General features: G+C 35.5%; 1 protein-coding gene across 5 annotated transcripts in view; it reads right to left on the minus strand.

The window, feature by feature from the left end:
- The window catches only part of KCNT2 (potassium sodium-activated channel subfamily T member 2), a 267373-nt gene that overhangs the window by 65024 nt on the left and 177046 nt on the right, over positions 1-25303 (minus strand). For all 5 annotated transcript variants that reach the window (XM_036868239.1, XM_036868233.1, XM_036868249.1 and 2 more), the window contains 2 exons: positions 16511-16645; positions 4737-4848 (listed from right to left, as the gene is read on the minus strand). In XM_036868239.1, the coding sequence (XP_036724134.1) occupies positions 4737-4848; positions 16511-16645 (247 nt within the window). The remainder of the gene's footprint in view (positions 1-4736; positions 4849-16510; positions 16646-25303) is intronic.

Raw genomic sequence — 25303 nt, forward strand, 5'->3', positions numbered from 1 at the left:
TTGAATATTGGAAACAAAGATCAGTTTCCTAATACTATAAATACCTCCCTGTGCTTAGAATACAAATATAGGAAGATAATTACTTTAAACAGTAAGCTAGCTGTATACGTATAAGTGATAAGAAGTACTGGTTAGAAATGAACAGTTACCATTATCACTGATGGCACGTGTGTGAGATTGCCAGGGCTGCCATAAGGAAGTATCACAAACTGAGTGGCTTAAACAACAGAAATTTATTGCCTCTCAGTTCTGGATGCTCAAAGTCTGAAATCAAGGTGTTGGCAGGTTTGGTTCCTTCTGAGGACTGTAAGTGAAGGGTCTCTTCCAGGCCTCTCTCCTTGGCTTGTGGATGGCTGTCTTCCCTTTAAATGTGTCTGTCTCTGTGTCCAACTTTACCCTTTTTATAAGGATGCCAGTCATTTTGGATTAGGGTCCACCACAATGGCCTTCTTTAACTTGCTTATCTCTGTAAAAACCCTATCTTCAAATAATGTCACCTTCTGAGGTAGTGGAGGTTAGGACCCCAACACATGTTTTTTGGTGGGGGGAGGGACATAATTCAACCCATAATAGCACAACAGTCTAAAACGTTTCTATGTGACGATCTTATTTCAATGGATAAAAATGATAATAAGTGAATTAAAAAAGGATTTTCCATGGTTTTATAGCATTCAAACCATTGGTTTCAATTCCACTTCCCCTAACTCCTCTGTTCCTAATAATTAGGTAATGTATTGATTTTTTGTATTCTTCTTGGGAAATATCTAGAAGATGCAAGGGTAAATATAAATCTTAAAAAAATGAATTTCCCTGATGCCAAAAAAGAAAGAAAACTCCCCTCTCCCACTTCTTTTTCCTAGAGAGTTTCCTTAAAAAAACTTGGAATTGTAAATCCTTTCCATGTCTCTTTGAGATGGATACAAAGCCTGAATAACCTCTAGCTAGCTTTGTATCCCGGGAATGCCTTTCTTGCGGGGGGCCTTGGAACTATCTTTTTGAAATGTGAACGTAATGTATCCTGTCTCTCTCTTTGGGAGCTTAGCCTACGTGCCTGGCTCCAAGTTGTAACTTTTTGCTTGCTGCAAAGTTAGAAGACATTTTATTTTTCCTTTGGATCAAGACAGTTAACATCTACGTAAATGACTGTATCTGCCTGGCTATATAAAAGGATAAGATGTCTTTCTGTCTTTGCAATGTCTTTAGTGGATTGCTGAGATGCATATCACAGTCTGGTTTAATGCTTATTTAAACAAAACTTTTCTACATTTCTGAAGAGGACTTCTAGGTTGGATGAAGATTTTATTTTTAATTAATTCCCCCAAAGAGATCAAAATCTCATTTTGTTCTTCTTTTTCCCTCATGCAGTAGACACACAATAATATAGACACACACATTTACCAATATGAAAATATCTTCCACAGTTATGACCTTACTACATCAACTGACCTGGAATAAAACTGAATACACACAATAGAATATTTATTAGTGATGATGTCGACAACAGTAATTTATAATTATGATTTTAGAGCTACTTATTTGAGTACTGATTATATGCCAAAACTGGGCTAAATATTGTGACTAGATTGTGTGGTGTGATCTTTGCAATGACCCTATCATTTGGCTATTACCACTATTTTCCAGAGACAAATCCCAAGGCTACAAACGTGTCATAGATTTATCCAGGTTCCAATCCTACAAAGTAGTAGAGCCTGTCTTCTTCATCATGGGGTGAGCCTCCCTCACTTGTCATGGAGGAGACTGTACCACACCAGGCCAGCACGGGTTCCACTGGATTCCCATCCGTGGGTTTGCCTTTGGATGCTGAGTCATTCAGCTAAGATTCCCACCCTTTCCATGTTGTTAAAGCAGTGTGACATAAGGGATGCTTTCTAAACATGAATGGCTTTAAGTTTCTCTTACTGCACTCACTCAATGAAACTGAGCAGGATCCTGCCTTTTTTTTTTCAGTCTCCTAGACCTTCCCTGAGTCCCAAAGGGCAGATTCACTTACTAATTAGGGGAGTGAGGGAATGCAGAAAGAAGCAATTGTGCTCCATTTATAGCTATTATAAAATACTGGCTATATTCCCCCTGTTATCCAATATATCCTTAGAGCTTATTTTATACCTATAGTTTCTCTCTCTTAATCCCCTACCCCTATATAGCCCCTCCCTCCTTCCCTCTCCCCACTGGCAACCACTAGCTTGTTCTCTATATCTGTGAGTCTCCTTCTTTTTTTTGTTATATTCACTAGTTTGTATAACCTTTAAAAATTGTGAATCACTGTATTGTATATCAAGTATACTTCAATAAAGAAAGGAAAAGAAAAGAAAAAAGGCAAGGAAAGAAAAGAAAAGAATGGTACAGCAATGGGGCCTGGTTCTGGTTCCTCCTTGGGGGATGTACAAAACATTTACATACGTATCTCTGAGTTCTGTGGGAACTAAGGCTCCCACCCTGGTGGAGGATGGTAACTTCAGGCAGAGCATAAGCTCGTGGACCCAGACTGGTTGGAATGAGAAGGTTGATGATTGAGATTCCTGGAACACCACCTCCAACCAATCAGAGGAGGATAACACACCCTGCAGCCCCCTCCCCCAATTTTGCCTATAAAATGTCTTCCCAAAAAACCATCAGAGAGTTCAGGTCTTTAGAGCACGTGTTGCCCTGTTCTCCTTGCTTGGCCCTTCAATAAACCTTTCTCTGCTCCAAACTCTGACTTTTCAGTGTATTTGGCCTCACCGTGTGTTGGGCACAACAGTTATTTAATCTGTCTTAAACTCTGTTTCCTCACCTGGAAGCAGTGCCTAACAACAATGTAACTATGCCTATAAAGGGGCAGTGGCAAGGCTCTACCAACACAATGTATGTGACCAGCATTGAAGATGGAAATCAACAGACAAGAATACAGAAGTGACCTCACTCAACAGTACGTCACCCAGGAATCAGGACAGTGCCCGACGTAACAGGTAATCAAAATAAAATGAAGTGAAAGAAAAAAACTAACCAAAAAAAAAAATGTAAGCCATCCTTATCTCTATTTTATAAATATTATTACAAACAACAAAGATGGCATAGGTAACAGGTAATCAACAGGTAACAGGTAATCAAAATAAAATGAAGTGAAAGAAAAAAACTAACCAAAAAAAAAATGTAAGCCATCCTTATCTCTATTTTATAAATATTATTACAAACAACAAAGATGGCATAGGTAACAGGTAGTCAACAGGTAACAGGTAATCAAAATAAAATGAAGTGAAAGAAAGAAACTAACCAAAAAAAAAAAATGTAAGCCATCCTTATCTCTATTTTATAAATATTATTACAAACAACAAAGATGGCATAGGTAACAGGTAATCAACAGGTAACAGGTAATCAAAATAAAATGAAGTGAAAGAAAAAAACTAACCAAAAAAAAATGTAAGCCATCCTTATCTCTATTTCATAAATATTATTACAAACAATAAAGATGGCATAGATTTAACACACTTTCACACGTATAAGATTGGATCTTATTTTTTTCTCTTACATCGAATTCTCCCAGTACACTAGTATCAAGTACACCTGGAATGCAAAATCCATTTATCCCCACACTCAGCCTGGATACTGAGAACGAAAACCACACCTTTCTGTCCCCATAACATGACTTTGCAATAACGCCACTGTCTTCCTTAGCGTTTTTCTCTCTTCCCAATCCTAATAAGTCCCCACTTGAAAAGAGCCTCATTAAATACAATTCCCAATTCTTGATAAACTTTGACCTTCTTTTCCCCACTCCAAGACATTGACAAAGCTCTCTTGAGTCTTAATCAGCTCTATTTGATTGCAGGCATTTTTTAGATTTGTGTGGAGAAAATTCATCTTTGGCTGTTAAAAAACCACTCTTATTTCTTAGGTGGACTTGAGTCTTTGACATGTCCAGGCCAACTTTTTTTGGATCCCAGGTATATGTTTTTATTCATGGATGGCTCACTTGGGGTACAAATTTTGGAGACCTTTTATATAAAGTTGTGAAGAGAGGTGTTGGCTAGGAAGGCAAGGAACAATGAGTTTTAAGCAAAGGCAGATGTTCTGTTATCCTGAAGATTCCAAGGGCATTTATGACAGCAGTAATGCATCTTAACAGGTGACAGGCAGGTGGATGGATGCTCATGGGATAGAAGAGCAAACAACTTTCAATTTTAATAAATATTTATAAACCAAAAAAAAAAAAAAGGCTCTCTTGATGTGACAGCCTCCCTTACGTAAGCAATAAACTTGGCTTTGTCTCAGATTGTGAGCTTGTGTCTCATATTATCTCCTTTGGGAACTGACTTTCAACAAAGCTTACAAGTTTTCTAGGACTTTAAGGATTTATGAAAACTGCAAATTCCTATATAAATATAGATGTCTTGACATAGCACTCGTGATATTATCAATAATGGACATTATAAGTGAGTATATATATTCCTGTTGCGTTCAATTCTTTCATATATCATGCTTTCAATTTATGATTAATGATGATGGAACGAGATACCTCCATCATGTTCACTTGTGATATAAATGGTTCAAATCCATCAATCCATACTTCTAAAAAATTATAAATTAAGATTTTAGCCCCCAGATAGGAATTCAAAACAGCATTTTTATTTTTACTATTTCATGGCATTCCTTTCTACATGTAGAAATTTTAGAGTTAGTCTTTCAACCCAAAAGGTTAAATTAAATGCAACTTACTTCATGATGTGAATTCTTACCTTTTCCAGCTTTGAAAGAGCAAGGGAGTAACAGTCTTTGGCTCTGAATTGCATGAATCTCATGTTGGCTGGGTGGGTGAGCTCTGTGATAATACTGAGACTGGAAAACAACCTGCATTTCAAAGAAACATTTGCATTACGCTAACAATCCAATATGGTATTTTTTATAACAACATATTTATGAGTGAGTGATACCTAGCTGTAGGCATAAAACTACATGCAATTATAAGAGCAGGCCATGCCACATCAACTGTTCTGTGCAATGCAAGAAAAATGAAACCCTCTTTCCCAAAGAGTATTTTAACCAACATTTTAGCACCATAAGAAAAATAAATTCAGGAATTTGGCTTTTATTAGGCATTTTCTCGCCACAAATTCATAAAGCTGATTGAAGAAGTTACCTCATGGATAATATTGAAATAGAAATTTGTAAGATGAATATCCGGATTGGCAAAAATTTCCTATGATGAGCTTATTGTCCATAATTGAGTTCTTTGATCTTCTATGGTTCCCTGTTCTCATAGTATGTGCTTTTAAATGCCAAATCCTGCTACAATGAACTTCTGAGAAGAGCAACTATTTTAACTGAAATAACAACTCATTGTAATGAATTGAGGTCACGGCTCAATTGACGGCGTTGTTCTAGAAGGATCCTGAGACTTCCCACTTGCCCAGAGTTTTGCATTAGCGTTCTTTCCATTTACCTACTCTCCCTCAAAAACACACACGTGTGCACACGCACACACACCCATGCACACGCATGATTTCTCCCCCCCCCCCAGAAAAACCGGGCAAAATAAAACCACAGCAAACACCTTCTTATTGTCGCTGTGCTTGGTGATCTGATCTCTAGCTGGTGTCTGTGGTCACTGGTAGCTCTCCTGGCTCAAATATTTTGAGATTCTCTGTGGCAGTCACGTCATGTCACGTCACGTCAGCTTTGCTCTCCACACAATATGTCTTCAAACCCAGTTATGGCCACTTCAAATTCCTACCAGTAGCTGATCCCATGCCTTGAACTCAGGCACTAGAACTGACTGAAATATGCCGGCCAGAAACATCTGGTTCGTGGCTCAGAAACAAATCAGCATCTCCAGCTGATCTCGCACTATCTGCGGGGTCCAGGAGTGAAGGCACTGTTACTCCATCTGCCTGAGCGCTTGGCTTGGCGTCTGAGAGAGGAAGCTAGGAGCCCTGACTCTGAACTCCAGAATGACGGATGTGATCACCCCTTTCCTCGGCTCTAACTCCCTAAAGCTGATGGATGGTTTGCTAGACTCTCTCCCTCCTCCCAGGGAGTGAGGGCCTGCCTGCAGGCTTGCTGGGCCTTCCCTGAGGGGCCCTCAGGTCAGTTTCCAGGGGGCTTAGTCACCCTATCAGTTAAGACCTAAAAAATGCTTAAAAATGCTATATTTCAGAGTTATCTGTGAAAACTGTATGTGCCCTCTTGGTTACATTGCTGGACCGGTATCGAGACTTACCTAATCAAAGCCTTTGAAAACTACGGTAATCATCAGGTGTTTCATGAGATCCACTCTTCGGAGGAACAAATATAGCCACACAGCCTCATCTCCATTTTGAGAGAAAATATTATTGTACTTTAAGTACAACAGGTAACTTGTAATAAGTTGGATTGAAATAATATCAGCAAAAGAACAATCAGAACATAATTTCTTTTGTTGACTTTTAATGTTAAAAGTATAATTTTATTTGTGCAGTTCATCACGGTTTACAATAGTTCTGTTACCTTGAGTTGATTGAGGAAACACTAAACCTCAGATTCTGTACAGGAGAGGTGGTATGAAACTGAGAGATACAGTTTGTGAAAGACTTAGCATAACAGGTCCTGATACATAACAGGTCCTGTTCCTTAGTTGTGGTGGTATTACTATTTTCTTAACTTTTTTCTTTTTTCTCCTGTTGCTATTTCTGCTTGAAATGTAGTTTCCTCCCTCCTTACTTTCCTCCTCCACCTCTATATTTGGAATCTCAACAATTATTTAAAGTTCTTATCAAATCTCATTGCGATGAAGCTGTACCATTGCTAAAAGTCAGAATCCACAGTGGCTCCTGGTATTTGGTTTATTTGTAATACTGCTTATTACACTGCATTTTGCATTAAACTCTGGTTGGTTTCATCCACACCTCAGCCCTCCTACTAAAGCACAGCAGCCAGAAAGGCAAAGTTTCCCTCCTAGTGTCCTAGTAGTACCCATTATATTCCTCTAATTGATAATTCTTTGTTACAATAAACACATCTCACAGTTCTGATTTGTGTATTTTTGGTTTAGTGGATTAAATCTTGATGAAGAAGGTGTGTGATTTAACTAGATTAGTTTATGGAGAAACACCATATAATCTGTATTCCTCAGGACTTTCTTTTAGAAGCTCTATTCTCGCTCAAAAGTCCCCAATGGTAGCACGTTTGATTAAAAGTTCATTTTCTCAGAAACTTTTGAAAAATTAGAAGAGTGGCCTGATAGAAAAAAATATCAATTGACTTTTGGGCTGGTGCAACTTCATCTGGTAAGCCTAAGAAATGACAAATCTCGTACCATATGGAAGTTTCAAACGTTATTCACTTAAGAAATATCTTAAAAGAACAATGTCTCTAAAGATATTTACCATGATACGGTGTGTCAATCGGCTGTCACAACAGAAACTAAAATGAATAAATAAGAGTAGCAACATGGACCAATGAAGATAAAGCATGTAGTCTCATTTAGAGAATAAATGCCATATTCATGATCTGAGCTTCTAAAAAGGAAAATTAACTGACCTGAGGTTTTTCTCTTTGTCTTTTCACTTTTTTGTTCTTTTTTTATCTTTTGGAAGGTTAAAGTAAGGTCCAAAACCCGATAATATCTAAAATTGACAGAGCATTATTCTTAGAGCTGCACCCCCTGTTCTCTGGGAGGAGTTGGGGACATACAGCTCACTCCTAACTCTGCCTTTCCAGTATCTCTGGGTGTGTGCTGGTCTGAGCCAGGCCATGAAGTGAGCCCAGCCCTACAGGGCAGGCCCAGTGGTTGTCTAGCAGGGCTCCTGACCACGTTTCTCCACTACCGCCAGGCACCAACGCTACACAGTTCTGCCTAACATGGGATCCCCAACTGCCTGACTTCTTTGGGTCTCGATAGTTTCCAACTTGTTTAGGAAATCGAGAGAGTCTCTCACTATTTCTTCAAATTCCAAAAACTACTCTATGATTTACTTACAATTATTAGCTTACAGTCGAAGAAACTGAGGCCCAGAAAAACCAAATAAAACGTTCAAGGTAACATTCTAGTAGGTGGCAGAGCCTGGGTAACACACAAACAGTCCGGGTCTAGAACACAAACCTGCCCCCCTCCCTATTTTAATAAATAGGTAGGTAGGAAAGGAAACTCAAATGACCCAAATAAAATAGTAAGTTATTAAGAATATCTAGCAACATGTTGGAGTTTCAGATATTACAAGTCAACTCTATTTTAAACTTTTGTAATCTCTACTTCTGTATCTACCCGGAAATAGTAGCTGTTAGATCATAACTTCATTATTGTTGTTTCAATTTACTGAGGACACTATTTAGTATCTAATTTAGCAAATAAATATCAAGTGTTTGCTGTTGGAGAGCTCTGGTCTCCAGGAGATAAAAAAGAAGTAGAACGTGAAATTCCTGCCTTTAGATTAGACTCTTATGATCTAATAGAGGAAACTGCAAAAAATTCATAAATTATAAGGATGTACATATTTTTCTAAGGATGATAAATGTGGCTGACTGAAATCTGTGGTTCACAAATTAAATAGCTTTAAGATGCCAGTGAATGGATAGCTTGTGAGGAACATCTTGGAAGGTACTGAGATATATGGCCAGAGAAGGAATTTCTGAGGAAACAAAGAGTAAACAAATGCAAAATATGTCTCATCTTTTGGAAATTTTTATTTTCTTTGAGAAATATGGCTTTTATCTTTCACATATATTATTTTTCTAACTTTAGACAAATTTGTGACCACTTGAATTCTTTTGTTTATAATCCTTTTCTAATACATTACATCAAACAGAAATATATATATATATAGGTAGCCAGATGTATTTGAGGTCTTAGTAAGAGTCAGTAATAAAATGATTGAGTGATCTAGTCATTGTATTTAAGTGACTTCTAGAGTTGAAATTAGATAGGACAACAAAATTTATGTGATGTGCCATTTCTGTTCTATATAATTGAACCTACACCATTTATGTTAGTTTAAACTGAGAAACTGCACTAAGTCTGCCACCTAGTGAAAATCTAGAACTAAATAATACTTAAATAATGAAATATTTTATTGTAGTGCCCTTCGTATCTATAAAATATTACTTGTATTCAATTATAATACTTTATATTTGCAAATTTGGTTGTCTAATAGATTTAATTATATAGCTTTAAAATACTAATACTGTACATCTATTTCTGAGCCTTAATATGACCTAAATACATTTTGAATATATAACATTTTAGAATTAAATGACATCATAAGTCTCTTTTCCCTAGGTACTAGGATCATCATAAAGCAATATAGTAATTGAAAATAATGTAGTTTGTTCTATTTTAAATTGTTCTACAATTACTTCTCTAGTTAATTCTCTAGTTTAAGTTTTAAATGACTTGTTTAATACTTTCCTTGTACATTGGAGCAAAACTTGCTATCCCAAAATGTCTTTGGCAGTTGAAATGGTTGTTTTTTATTCAAGACACATTTTGATGGGCCAATTTACTCGGTGATGTAAGTATAATTGTGTAAAATATCTATGGAATTGTCACCTGCTTGAATTAATTCATTTAATGAATAATTTTGACATGCCCAGGTATGTTAACCAACACAAAGATGAAAACCACACCATATACTCCATTTCAGAGACTGGGAGAACTCTGAGACTAGCTGCATGTATATATTAAAGCAAAACAAACAGAAGAACATACAAATCTGAAAACTGTTTACAATATTTTAATAAAAATATTACTTAGTGAGCTAGTGTGTTACACTATAAATTTTGATCTGTGGTGGCTGGGAATGATGTTTCTGAATAACAAAGGGTGTATATTATGATGAAAGGTATAGAAACACACTTAGATGCATGAGACCCCAGTTTTAGACTATGATTGAATATTGGCACTAAAACAAACATGAACATACTTTTTCACAAATGTTTTCAAAACACTTTAGATCTGAGTCTGGGGTAGTAGTAATACATGACAGTATAATAAATATCAGATATCTCCTGCATTTAAAATTTTAATCCATGTAAACCAAACAAAATATTAAAATTTTTGCACTGTATAAAAAATCACTCTTGCATTGATATGTATTCGGTATCAATGTTTTGAATTACATCACTTCCCAAGTGCCTATGTGTGTTATTTCTTCAGTAAGACTATGACTATTTCACCAGGCTAGAGAAGATATTCCTTTTTTATTTTTATTTTTAACTCGACATTTATGCTCTTATAGTCCTTGCAATTCAAAAGTCTTCTAACTGGTCGGTTTTCACCCACTCTCACTTTTCCCCAAACCATTCTTCACACTGTAGCTAAAATAATATTTTAAACTTTCCTATCTTTCAATGATTTCCTGTTATTCTTAAAATAAAGGGCAACTTACTAAAGTGTTCTTCAAAGCCATGAATAGTCTGGTTGCTGGTTTCCATCTCAGCCTCTGGCGGACCTTCCTCTGGCTCTACTCCAAGTCCTTGGATGTTTAGTACCTAGAGCCTTGGTATTTGCTGCCCCCCTGTGGAATGCTTTGTTCATCTTTTAAGCCCACTTACTGCCTTTATCTTTTTAGTAAAAGACCAGTTCCTCAGGGAGAGGCATTCCTTCACCCACTGGACTCGATCACATATATTCTTCTATTTTCTTTCAGTAGTTGCCAAATTTATAATCCTCTAGCTAAGTCCTTAAATGACTTGCTTTATACTTTCCTTGGAGAGTAGAGCAAAACTTCCTACCCCAAAATGTCTTGGGCATTTGAAGTGGTTGCTTTTCATTCAAGGCACTTTTTGATGTGCCTATTTAAATTTAATTTAGATAATAATATTCGTTCATAAAAATGTGAAAACGTTCAATATATTCCAAATGTATCGAGCGCCTTGTTAGGTAAACCTTTAGCAAGAGAAACTTAAATTGGAAAGTGAGGACCTGCTTTTCTTTTAATTTGGAAATCAGACAGGGGATCTTTGTGCTAGGAAGACTCACTTGAGTGTTTCTCTTAGAAACGTAAGGAAAGGTGCTTAGACAGGTAGGAGAGAAAGTTTAACAAGATCTAACCTGAAAAAGACCTTATCTGCTAATGTCTTCTGTGCTCTGAAATGCTCTCTGGGGGACGTGGTGGGCCAGCTGCGAAGGATTCACAGTCTCTTCTGAGCAAAGTAGTGGACCATTCCCTTACTCGGGGGGTCTGGAACCCCTGGGCTAGAGGTCATCCCAGAGGAAGTTTGCTGCTATATGGGGTTACTATGAACCCATAAAGGAAAACTCACCTTGCGAGAAAGAACACATCTGGGTAAGGACCCACTTAGGTCCTTCTGGAGAGACAGCTCATGCTGGCACAAAGCATGGCTGGAGGCTCCTCTTGGTCCAGCCATCCTAGCACACACTTCAGAGTGCTCACTAAACGAGTGTTAAAACTCTAGACACCATGCTCTAGGCTTTGAATGTTAAAGATGAATCACTTCCTGGGTAGGTTCTCTGGGGCCAAACCAGCAAATAGGGAATTGCCACACAATGTGGATGAAGACACATTAAACTGTGTTGTCAGCTTTCAATCACAAAACTATGTCACAGATGCAATTCCAGATGGAAAGGAATTCTCCCCATGTCCCCAAGGCTCCCCTAACTCCTCCTCCCCTCTCCACCTCCCACACACATAAACACTGCCAGTGAATTAAGGAGCTTCTCCTGTTTGCCTTTGGTCTTTTGGGACTAACTTTGAAGGTCCTTGGACAATCCGGGGAGAAGAGAGCCCTGTTGAGTGAAGCTGTGTGTCCTAGTAAGCTGGGCAGGTAGGGGCTCAAGCGATCAATCTGGGCTTCTGAATAACAAATTTAACCTTATTCCAGACTGGTCATACCAGTTACATCAACAGGTTGTGAACTAGAGCACTCTTACTTTCTTTTCATAATTGAATTCCATCTCATTCTTGTCTCCTGGGCTCTAATATAAGCACAGATTGAAGACTTTTCTAACATACTCCTTTACAGTTTTAGAAGCAAAAAATGTAAAAGTCAAAAAACCCCACATCCAAACAGAATGTCAAAATAATCAAGTTAAAATGGCATGGCCCAAACAGCTAAACAGTCAGAAATGTTAGCATAAAATATAGCATCACCCCATATAAAGTAACAGTATACAGTACTCTTTATTTGCCTAGTACCATCCAGATACTACAGAGATCACAAGATTTGATTGTCTCCTAGAAATAAATAAGCCAAAGAAAGTATTGCATCTAAATTCCTGCCCAAATTTTCTAACTAATAAAGTAACCATGATGTCTGCTTACACATTTTCATGACCACGATATTTTAGAAACTGCAACTTGAGGACACTGCCGATTATTATCTGCCTATTATGTGCCAGGCGCTGCTGAGTGCTTTTCAGAAATCATCTCACTTAGTCCTTTCAACAACCTTGCTTGGCAGGATGATGCAATAGTGTGCGCACATTCAGGCTGCCTAGATTAAAATGAACTTGATGTTAGACTTTGGGACTCTTCTGATTTAAATCCCAAGCGCCATCAATACCAGCTGCATGACTCTTAAGATAGTTCAAACTTTACGTTAAAATGCTTCAGCATAAACAGTGTGATAGGTTCAAGGTTTGGTTTAAGAGAAACTCCTGGTGCAGCTAAGCATTCTATTTCACCACCCAGGGTGGCACAGTTTGTTTTTTAAATCAGAGTACACATCCCAGAATTGAAATGGTTTCTGTTAGCCATACTTCTATCAACACCCCAGCCCTACTAGTTAACCAATGAGAAATTGGCTCTCGTTTGAGGAAATGAATGATGGTCATAAAGATGCAAGGATTGGCTGAGATCTTTTAGACATACTATTGTTGAAATAATTTCTAGGCCCAAGATGGAGTGGCTCCTGCCCTGGGTGCCAAATCAGCAAACCAAAACCTAAACTTTCCTGTTCCTGTAAATGTCCCACTTGACCAGAAATAGATTATAGTCAGTCAGCCAACCCCCAAATGCCAAGCCAGCTCTGGGCTCTGTACTTATTTCCCTGATCCTTATTCACTTTCTATTTTTTTCTCTTCCTTGTTTCTTCTTCTTTAAGCTATAAAAACTTTCTGCCTCTCACCCCAGTTTGGAGTTCTCTGGACCCTTGGGAATGGAGACTGTCCACTTCATGAAGTGTTAAAGTTTGTTTGTATTACCTAAATCGTGTTCTTTAATCATGTTTAACACTATTTACTCTTGCATACTCGATGTGTAAGAATCTAGTTCCCTTGGAGATGGGGCCCTAGGCTTTTATCCTAAATAAATAGTCTGCTATCCACCCACTGTGACTGGACTTCTGGGTGCCTGATGTTTACTTATAAGAGTAACTGGATCCTGTCTCTGCAGTGCTGTCATCTGCCTCTAGGAAATTTCATGCAAGCTGGTGGGTAGAAAATCTGAAAGGACAGAAAACTGGGAGTAGGAGGAAGACAGAAAAGGGAAACAGAGTTGAGATCTGTGTCAGCCCATAGTAGATAATCAGTAATTGGCTGTTTAGGGTTTCAGCACAGGACTGTTTGTCATCACTGATCTTGGAGTTTAATCTGGGTAAAGAGGGAAGAAGAGCCCTCAGGTGACTAAGGACAGTAGAATCAGTGGACAGTAGATTCCAGTAGAAAAGGACTGTTTGGAGTGGGGGATATGGGAAGCAATGAGGTAGAAAATAAGTAGTAGTGCTCAGGCAGTTGAATGAAATTCAGAATATGGAGGGGGAATTATTGGTACTCTAATGACCATGAGAATAGGTGGCTAAGGTCAGACATCGAAAGGACCATCTGGGTAGGATTTTTGAAAACATCAAGAATTATGGTAGAAGCAGGGTTGGCAAGAGTCACAGTGAATCAAGAAACGAAATCTTCAAGGAATGTGGCGGAGTGACCTCAAGGGTGATATCTGACTGACTGCACTGATAAAATGAAACTACCAAGTCTGTACGATTTGGGTCATTTATCTACATAAATGGTATTCCATATACCACAGGGACCCACTGGTATCTGACTCTTTTATTATGTAAGACTAGCCTAGTTTAGCATGCCTAGATTAACAGCTGATGAATCACTCCATAAAAAAGTTTCGTAGATTTTTTTTAAAGTCTATTTTAATTGGATATTTTTTCTAATTGAAGTATAGTTGATTCACAATGTTGTGTTAGTTTCAGGTGTACACCACAGTGATTCAGTTACACATACCTATATATATATATATATCTGCTCTTTTTCAGACTCTTTTCCCTTATAGGTTATTACAAAATATTGAGTAGAGTTCCCTGTGCTATACAGTAAGTCCTTGTTGGTTATCTATTTTATATATAGTCGTGTGTATATGTTAATCCCAATCTCATAATTTATCCCTCCCCTCCTTTTCCCCTTTGGTAACCATAAGTTTGTTTTCTATGTCTGTGGGTCTATCATAATTTTTTTTCTCCTGAAAAATATTGTTATGTACTTAGAAAAATGATAATGCCTTTATGGGCACAGGAAAAGAGAGAACAAAATTTGGGTATCTCATAGTTCTTTTCAAATTTCTGCTTGAAACCATTCAGTCTAGATATTTTTATGAGCCATACAAATCTCATTATTTCTAAAATATTCTGCTGAAGATAGGTAACCTTAATAGTGAAAAGATCCAAAATCACTCATTCAGTCATCCAGTCATTCTTCCAATATGTGATATCTCCTCCACCAGGTACTCAGGGAAGGCAACCTTCCCACCATCAGCAACCATGTGTGCAGCTGCCCTTAGTTATTCTGGTCAGCTAGTTCACGGAAAAAGATTAATTAGAGCCTTTGCACCTCTCAGTTAAGATGGGGGTTTATTATTCTCTTGAAATAAAAATAATTCATTCAGAGAATATGTCAAATCAATAGAACTGTCACCGTAAGAGAAATAAACTCACAATAAGCTGAAAATTAAAATGGCATGTTTAATCAAAAAGACCAGGACCCTCTCCTGTTAAAACTATAATTAGCTTTTGCCAAGCATGGAATCAAAAAGTATGATTTTACTTTATTCATTGGCTATAAATCTCATCCATCTGAATTCATTTTCTACCCTGTGGTTTCCTTTTTCACTCTCTAGAGAAAAAAGAATGCTTATATATTTATATATGTCATATTTTCAACATGTGCTATGCTACCTTTAAATGTTCTATTTACATAGCTCAATGACTAGTTAGCTATATTCTAAATGAACTGCGCATGACAGTAACTTTAGAGGGTGTATTACTCCTTCTGGAACAGGGGGAGGTTCTAATGCAAGTTAGGGTAGATTTTTCCAATTGCTGTGACAGATTCTTTACATACCTGATTTCCTGTCCTCACACTGACACTGTAAGAAGGGTTAATTATTCTCCACATGCATTTTATAGATGAGGGAAACTGAATTTCAATGAGGTTAAGAAACACACTCTAAGTCACAGTAATTTTCTGTGGGAACCTCTGGGATAGAGATCATGTCAGATGAAGTTTGTTGCTATATTGTTCCAAGGTCTGTAGCTTTTCCACTCTGCCCCACGTAAGTGATAAGTCTATGGCTAATAATTATAGTAGCTAACATTTATTGAGAAATTGAAAATGACCAGGCAGGTACTCAGGCATTATATGTTTTTAAATCTCCAACAACCTTGTGAGTAAGACATCAAGGTTTAGAGAAGGAAAGTATTTTGCCTAAGATCATATAATAAATAGTCAACTTAAGTGAGACACACATCTTGGCTCTCTCTCCTGAATTCTGGCCTCAAACTATAAACAGATAATTATCCTCAATATATGGTTTGCTACAATACAAAGGTATGAAGTGAGGGGAGATAAAGATAGAGTTCAGATTGCTTTATTTACTTTCGTAATTGGGTAGCTCAGATATTTCCCTTAGACTTCTGCAAAATTCATAAAACTGAAATAATGATCTTTTAGTTATTTAAACTTTAAGATGATTTTAGGAAGAATCATTCCAAGTGACGCCGATGTCTTGATTTATTGGCAATTTTGACTTTGCTCACAGCATGAACTTTTCTCTGGTCAGTATTGCTCATTCTTATGCAAAGATGACCATAATGGGAATTCCTACCCGGATGGGTTTAATTATTGAAAGACAGGAAGTGTCTTTCGTGAGGAAGTGAAGATAACATTGTGACTTGCCTCCTAACATGGGTATATTAGCCTTGCAATCTTTTCTTCCTGGTTACTCAGTATGTAAATGCATACCTTTGGCCACTGCTGGGCATAAAACCAAAATTAAACATGTGTGGTTTGGCAAAAATCATGACTGCTACTGCACACAGTTTTTTAGAATTTCTTAAACTATACGAGAAAACAAATGCATTATTCTTTTTATTTTTAAAAGAACTGCTGACCTGGTGTTAAAAATTAAACTTCACACAGTACCAGCCATACATTAGGTCCTAAATAAGTATTTTTTATGATGAAATGAAAAAACATAACTGCAGTGTAAATGTCTCATGTTCATTCTTTATACACAGAGTCACAGTCATACATTTCAGAGATGTTTAAGGGCTGGGTTACCCAGACATTTACCTGAAAAGGGTCTGCACGTTTACAATCGTTTTGGCATCTGCCATGTAGTCTTCCTCGGCACTCATGGTGCTTTCTTTGTCCACAACCACCATGTTGGCAGCGAAAGTCACTCCACACCTGAGTAAATCGTCTAGACTTTGATAAAAACCAACAGAGAAAAATGAACTTTCAATAAAGCTCAGTACTAGGATGGTGCTAAAACTTGCTTACACCCCTGCGCTTATAGGCGTATAGGTTGCCCTTATACGTGGCTTTCACAGAGTGGACACTGGCAGATATTATGGGAGCTAATATAAGATAATATTCTCTACTGATATGAAGTAAATTGTATTTGGGGTTTCTTTATGTTTCATTAGATCTCAACCATTTCAAAGCACATGCATTAAGGATCTTTATTTAATAATATTTATTAATTTTATAAATAAAACATGGAAACACCCATTTTACAATCAAATAGAATTAGAACACGTTAGAACCTTGTTTTTACGATTAGCACATTATTTCAAAGACACGACATTCACATTTTTTATCCCTGAGGCACTTTTGGTAAGAATAGAAATGAACACATATTAATTTAGATGGTCAAGCCTAATAAGGAAATATATTTATTAAAAATACTTATTTTTAAATGTCTATTATTTATCTGTGTAAAGCTATGTGTTATAGATTGGTTCTACACAGCCAAGAGCACGTAAAATACATAAATATCGGTTGCATTCAAGCCTACCTTTTAGCCACTTTTGAGCAAGTGATTGAATGAACTAATTTTGTTGGTTGCAGGAAATAATTGCTAAACTAGGACACAAGTTCCTATGAGTTACCACAGAGTCAGTCTTCTCCTCTATCACTGATAAAAATTTTACTTAGCACTGAATTTAAAAACAATGTTACCATAAAAGCTGAATTAAGAAAACCATTATCTCATTGCCTTTGCTTCATACAAACTACAAAAATAGGACTGAACTGGATAAGGGAGATTGTATCAAAACTTGAATGAATGCAAGAGTATTCTAGGTTCAGAACTGATTGAAGATAGATAAGAAGAATTGGGCTAATTGATTTCTACATCTTTTGATTTAAAATGAGAAGTGTAAAACTTAAAGAACAGTAGCTCTTTTTAGCTTCTTAAATGGAAGAGTCAGTTCCCCAACGATCTTCTCCAAGTGCATGATCACTTGAATTAGTCATCTCACTAATTCACTAGAGGGAATTTTCCTTTTATGGGAAGGCAAGAGGCAGAATTTCTTACTCTGTTATATGGTGAGAGAATATTACCAAAGCTTTGAGTCCAAGATCCCCAGGAGTAGTCCAGAAAAAATATTTCACTTGAATCAGGCACAGTGTTCTGTGGCAGGGATTTTATGGCTAAAACTGTGGAAACAGAATATTATTCCAAATAAATTTCCTATGGTGAGAGGGGCCAGGACCATAACATCCAATCAATATGATGACCAAGTTTAAATCTCTATGAATACTTTACTAGGGTGTTCCTTTTATCTAGGAAATTCATAATTGTTCTTACATCTATTAAAATACATTTTTTAAAGAGAAAGAAGTAGGTGGAAAATGAATGTGATATGGTCCCTTATGTACCATAAAAATGATGCCTAAATCTTATGTCTTCAACTGACCTTATTATAGTGGTAATCCACTTTCTCATATTTCATTTCTTACAATCTTTACTTCCCTGATTAAAAAATTATAATTGTTTATATAGGAAAAGGGAAAGATAAGGTGGTAGAAGGTAAGCTTGACTGAAAAAAGATACACAAATAGAAGTGATAATAAAAAATGAATATTTCATCAGCAATAAATCAATGAAGTTGAGACTTAACAAAAACCTTAACTATGAGAATTCCTGTACTAAATAGTCACTAACTACCTAAACCTGTATATATCAGTTAATTCCATACTCAAAATATTGGCCGTTGTAGTTGACACATAACTTTGGCAAATGATTTTAGTAATTATTATTAAATATGAGTTTAAATCTAAAGAAATCTATAGAATCTATAGAAAATATATAAAATTGGAATGGCATTTCTGAACCACATAGAAACTTTTTTGTTCTTCATGTTTTAACTTTAAATTATTTATAGTCATTTAATATTGTATTGTATTCTTTCTTTCCTTTTTTTATTTGGCTACCGATTTATTCTTATAATTCTGTGTCTATCATAATTTCTCCCCACTATCTTATCTACAAGGCCACTGCCCATTTTTTCTTTAGCACTATTGCTTTACACAGTTTGGTCACCAGATGGCGGCCCAAGAAAAAAGTCAACATGGATGAAAAACGGTTACAGATAATCTAACTGACATTGCCCCTCTTTCTACCTTTCTCTGACTTCCTTTTCGAAGAGAACTAGAATGTGAAGGAATGAATATAGGTGAATGTTTGTGAGTGTGTTCTAATTCATTCATAGTTTTCTTTGTTTATTTATGTTTAAGAAAAATTTCAAACATAAGCAGAAGAGAATACTATACTGAACCTCCTGTACCAATCACCCAGCTTCAATAATTAGCAACCTGTAGCCAATCCTGTTTCATCTCTAATCCTAGGAATTTGATCCTTTCCATTCTTCTTTTCCTCCCCGTAAATACTTTTATAGACAGAGAATTCATTATATAGTTTACATCAAAAAAGACAGATGAGAGGTTTATTTTATATCTTTTAAATATAATGTTCTAATGAATTTTAATAGAATACCCTCACAACAAAGAAACATTATTATTGATAAAATATGGATTTCACTTTCATGGATTTAAATAATAGTTTTAGTACATCTACATTTTAGTTAGTTGGTTAGTATTATGCAACTGATAATGTAAATTATATTAATGTAGAATGGAAGCTAAATATACGTTAATCTGTTTGGCCTTTAATGTGTCCACAGCGAATAAACACTGTCAAAGTTACAAAGCTTCGTTTTTTCAGCATCTACAAGATGAAATGTAAGCATGAAAGTTCTCAGTGGATAACTTTTAGTATTTTATTTGGAATGCTCTGGGCTGATTTTTTTTAGAATGGAAAATTAAGATATTTTATAAGCATACCAGTTTTCTGATCTTTTAGTTTTTGTATTTGTTATTATGTCATGTTTATGCATATAACAATCTGTATTTTAAAACTGAAGCATTGCACACATTTGACCTTTAATTAAAAAATTTTTGGGAGACTCTAATATGTTACCAGAATAGACTGTCAAGGAAATGCTCCAATTAATAAATCTGATTTAAAATGAGCATTTCCAAATTATTTTGAAGGTTTCCAGAAGTTACGATAATGATACCAATGCATCACAATGTTGAAATTCTAGGTTTTCTCTACAAAGATGTTAACAGTAATAAAGTTACTGCTATAGATGACACAAAACTGGAATAGCTTTAGAAAGGGAACAAAATTGACATGCAGCAAGATTTGTTTTAATTCAACAACAGATTACTGCTTAGGAAGTTTGAATGCAAGATGTATAACACGAGAACATAAGCTCCACATGCAATATACATCATATTTTCAACACTGAAATGGCAAATTACACTCATCATGCAACACAGGGTGCAGCACATGACAAACCACAGGACACCACACTAGTTAGTGTGCCAAAGATTTTGTCACCTACTTGTCAATAGAGCCCACCATGTAGTAAACCATTGGAAACCAACAGATTGCATCCAGAAAATGCATATCTGGCCTAAGTAGCAGATGGGTTACAAAATGAAACACAATGTCACAACAGTGGCAGCACTTCTAGGGAAAGGAAGTAAGTTGACTTAGTTTTCATTTCCAAAACTAAACACTGTTGACAAGATTAATTTTAAGTGCCTTTTCTCTTAACATTAATTTTAAAATGTCATTTGCACTTGTTATGAATAATACAATGCACTCAACAATGATAAAAGCAAGTTGTATTTCTGCTTTCTAAATCAGAAACATTATGGCATTATTCTACAAAAACACTGAATTGATACTCTTAATTTATGACTAAAAAGTCTTTGTCAGTGAGTTTAAAATTATTCATGCTGAGAAAGTCTTGTAAAATGGGGAAATGATGATTTTATTTTGATGTTATAAAACATAAGGAAGTAAATTAGCATGCCTATTAAGAACAATTTTCTCCAAGGGATATACAGAATCACAACATGTCCCTTAATATATCAACATATCAATAAATAAATATAGTATATGTACCCATCAATATATATATATTATATAAAATTAAAATTAAAGTAATTCACCTTTTACATTACTGATTTCCTCAATATATATTGTTGAACAAATCTGTATTGCAACTGAAATCTTTACTCTTTATGCATATTTGGGGAAAGAATCATGAACCTGGAAGCTTCCTTAGAAATTACCTAATCTACTGTATTCAGTTTGTAAAGTTATTAATTCTTTCATCCATCTATTCACTCAGCATATATGTATCCAAAAAGTTTTATCTAACAGACATTTTAGTATACGCAGGTGTATGCAAAAAGAATATGTTAACTTGTACTGTAAGAAATAGAGTTTTTGGAACACATAAGTAAAAGCACAAAATTACAACACGTTTTAATCTGAAAAAGTAAGGAATAGGTTGCACTCAGGAGACAGAGTTCAGGATCACTTCACAGAGGAAATATTTAATTTGGATGTTGAAGAATGAGTAGGAGTTGGCTCAGTAAAGGAGAAGCAAAGGGAACCTCTAGGCAAAGGGCAGTACAGCCCCTACAGTATCCCAGGTGCTTCTCCCAGCCTGAAGAAGTCTTGTCCTCCCTGATTTATTTTCTTCCTGTTGATCATGCTCGTCTTTTTCCACTCTAAAGAAAAATAATGCTCAGTGCAGTGAAGCATAAAAAGAAAACTTCCAAAGACTCTCCCTGTTGATTACATTCCTACCATCAATAAATTACTTCCTAACCATTTTAAGTGGCCCCATATTACTACATATTATAAATGTACTACAATTCATTTTAAAAATCCTCAATTATTTCATTTATGTTATTTTCACTTTTGTGCTATTAATTACTGGAGTTACAAGCTATTTCCAATATCCTGCTATTATAAATGTTACTCGTCTGGACATTTTTGGATGACTCTTTTTCTAGCATTTGTTTTTATCATTTACCCCAAAACATTCATAAAACTTTTCACATTAGTGAATCACAGGTTACAAATATTTTTAAAGCTCATGCTGTAGGTTGTTTTCAACAAACATAATCATATACAGTCCCAGTAGTGGTCTTGGCTAGTGCCTGCCAATTCTTCTCTTTCTGGGCACTGCTCTGCATCTTAAAATTAGAAGGGTTATTCTCACTGCTGATTCAAGACCCTCCATGTCTCTTACCCACCTCGTGATTATAGAAGAATACGTCAGGATACAAGTGACACAAGACAGGGACAGCACTGAGATTCTGTGGTGCTTTGAAAGATCCTTTTGACTGTCATTTTGGGGGTTATTATTTTGTTTTATCTCTCTTTGCTCCAACATAGTTCCAGTCAGATAAAGTGAGTAGCTCAATAACTTGTGTAGCAGAGCTGGGTCCATAATTCCTCATTATTAATTGCAGAGCTACACCCTGTCTGGAATAACCTCCTCATTTTTTAAAATTCAGGTTATTTCAATTATTTACACTATCTTTGCTGACCATCTGTCCACTGTAACATATCTGTCTTCCAAAGTCTTGCAACAGTAGTTAATGTTATTGAATAATTCAACTTAATAAAGATACCAAAAATTTTCCATGCGATAAGAAGTACCGGGGTCACTAGTCCTTACGTTATGCCAACTCTTCTGTTAGAGCTAAAACTGAAGATTTGGCCTCTGTATTTTTTTGTTTTGTCCAGTAGAAATCATTCAAAGTACTTAGACATCAAAATTATTGCCTTATATATTCCTAAAACTCATGAATCTTACTGACATGCAGTTCTGCCACAAACATGTATTTACAATGCACAAACAATCTTTCAAATCCTTAGAAATTAACATCTGTATTGTGGTAGCATGGTTCATCCTTACATGAATCCAGCTATGTTACAAGGCAAGGCAAGTCACCTGAAACCTGGTAAACATATAATCTTGATGAAGCATATCTAATGTAGGGAGTTTAGTATGCCATACCCTGCAAAATTCAACTTGCATAACAAACAGATCCATGCACTACTTTTACTGATAAAGGTGGTTTAAAAGGAAACCTGAAATATAAAGAATGTATCAACTATACGTTCATATGGATTATGTTGGCTCATTTAAGTAAATCGGCAAAGGTTTTTATGGCACTAAACTGCTTAGTAAAAAAAATGAGCACATCATTCATCAGAGTCCTAACTGTAATTCTATTAAGAAACTGACTATTTGAGTCTAAGTATCTTCATTATATTTAAAATGTCTTCATTATATATAAAAATTTTCATTATATGCAAATATGAATTAGCTAGCTATTGATAGGAAGTTAAAAGTTTTGGGAAATTGCATGGATTTGCAAGTTGAAGATCATTTTTTTCCATTTAACTAATAACTATAATGAACTTAATTTTTTAATTTCAAATTCAAGAAAAGAATGCAGTGAGAGTTTATTTTACTAGCATTTCATAATTCCACTTTTAAGAAGTTTATTTCTCCCTTAAAAATATAGTAGTAGCTTAATTTCAACAACTTGAAATAAATTTCCTTTTGTTAATTGGGTTTTCACAGAAATTCCCCCATCAGTTTAAATAGTGACAATGTCCTTCTCTTGATTGGTAGAAGGGGGGGAAACTGACATTTCCTCACTGCCTTTTATGAGTCAGATATTGTACTAGTGCTTCATATACATCATTTTATATACTTGCAAAATAACTTAAGATAAATGTTCTACTCATTTTATAAATGAGAAAATTGAGGCTTACAGAAATTCCATAATACGCAACAGGCCTATCAAGAGGGTAAACTTAGATCTTATTTCAGATCTGTATGAGTCTAAGGTCTGAATGTCTTTAATAAGGACCCTGACATATCAGACAGTTTATCATTACTTTTGAAATAAGCTGAACTGGAGCTTACTTGTAGCTATATGTGGAAAGAAGATTGATTTAGTAAAGGGATAGTTTAAACAAGATGATGTAAAAATTAAGAAGATAAGCCTGGATCTTGTACTTTAACCTTGTGTAGCATTGGGTAATGTATTCCAAAGTGTTTGACTCTCTTTTCCATGTCCCATATGAAATGGTATCATGAGATGACTAGATGATCTTTCAGGGTGAGATGGTAATCAAAATATTTAAAATCAGTGTGGTACAACAACAGGCCAAATAGAACAGATGGCCAATCAATCAGAACTGAGACCAGCTCTAATGAACCAGTATCAAGTGTAAGATGTTTTCCAATGTGCCCGGGTTTTATTTAATTACCATATGAAATGGGGAAGGCTTTCTATTTGGAAACATTGTGAAGACTTATTTTGACATATTATGTATGTGAATATCATAAATTTAATTTACATTTTTAAATCCCATATTTGTGGTATCTGTTAAATTTGTTTCTGGTATATTGAATAAATTGGTCTTCAACTAAATTTCCTAAGTAGCCATGTATTGATATTATTTTCAGCAATGCTCATGTGCATTTAAAATAAAGTCAAACCCCACTAAGCTAACTAATAATTGTAGAAGTGTGTACAATTATTAGTGTGCAAATTCTTATAACCCAGAAATATTTTAAAGAAAACATCATATTTCTTTGTAATACTATAGGATAGATTGAAAAATACTAGCCACAGCAGAGAAACAAGTATCTCATTGTTTAAAAAAAAAGAAGAGGATTGCATAAAACTTCCTGGAACGTTATTTATTGGTGTTTAGTTTTTGTTTCCTCATTCTCAATCAAAGGAACAGAGAACAACAAATAAAAATGTTAGATACCGCTTTCGGGAAATGCACAGGAAGCTGATAAATTTTACAGCCCGAGTTTTCATCCCAACCCTTTGAAAAAAAGTCAAACCCCATTAAAATCATTTAACAAACAACATCATGTGAATAGCTAGATTCCAAACTGTAAGTCCTTAGGAAAGCAAAGAAAAAATTTAACGCAAAATATTCTAAAGTTAAAATATTCTTGTTTCTAAAATCAATTGACAAACAATGTATTTTTGCATATATCAAAAACCTGTAAGTAAAGTAAGGTCACATAGTTGAAAGATCAGTGAACTATGAATTGCAGAGAAGGTTCTAATTCTAGAATTGACCTTGGAAAAAATCATTTAACTTCTTTGGCCTGTTTTTTCCTTTCTATGAAATAAGAGGCAGTGGTGTAATCAAGTCACACAGACTGAATTCTTTAAATGTTATCATTGTAATTTGTAAGCTTTGAGATCTTAAGCTGCTTGGTACATCTTTCTGAGGATAAATCATCACTATATGACATGGATATATTTTTTATGGAAATACAATGTGAAATAAAGGTTAGGTATCTACTATGATGATTGCCATGTAGTAAATGGTCAACAATTATTACTATAATAAGCAGAGGGTGGTGGCAAAGAATATTAATTTTATTAAATAGTCGCTACGGTACTATTCAGATAAAATATTCTCTGATAAAAGCTACATCTATATTTATATTGAAATACTGACCAGTTTGCCAGTAACTAAGAGAAACAGAGTCTTCAGATTTTTCTATGATTGATCAGATTCAGGAATTAAGACTCTAGAAACAACCACTTGATTTTTATATTTCTAATATACAAACCAATCAATCAATCATTCAGTCACTGGGCATTTTGGTAACCTGTTAATTCAAAACCAAACAGAAAGAGGCTGATTTAGTTAAG

The sequence above is a fragment of the Balaenoptera musculus genome, chromosome 1 (assembly GCF_009873245.2).
Source record: "Balaenoptera musculus isolate JJ_BM4_2016_0621 chromosome 1, mBalMus1.pri.v3, whole genome shotgun sequence".
Lineage (NCBI taxonomy): Eukaryota > Metazoa > Chordata > Mammalia > Artiodactyla > Balaenopteridae > Balaenoptera > Balaenoptera musculus.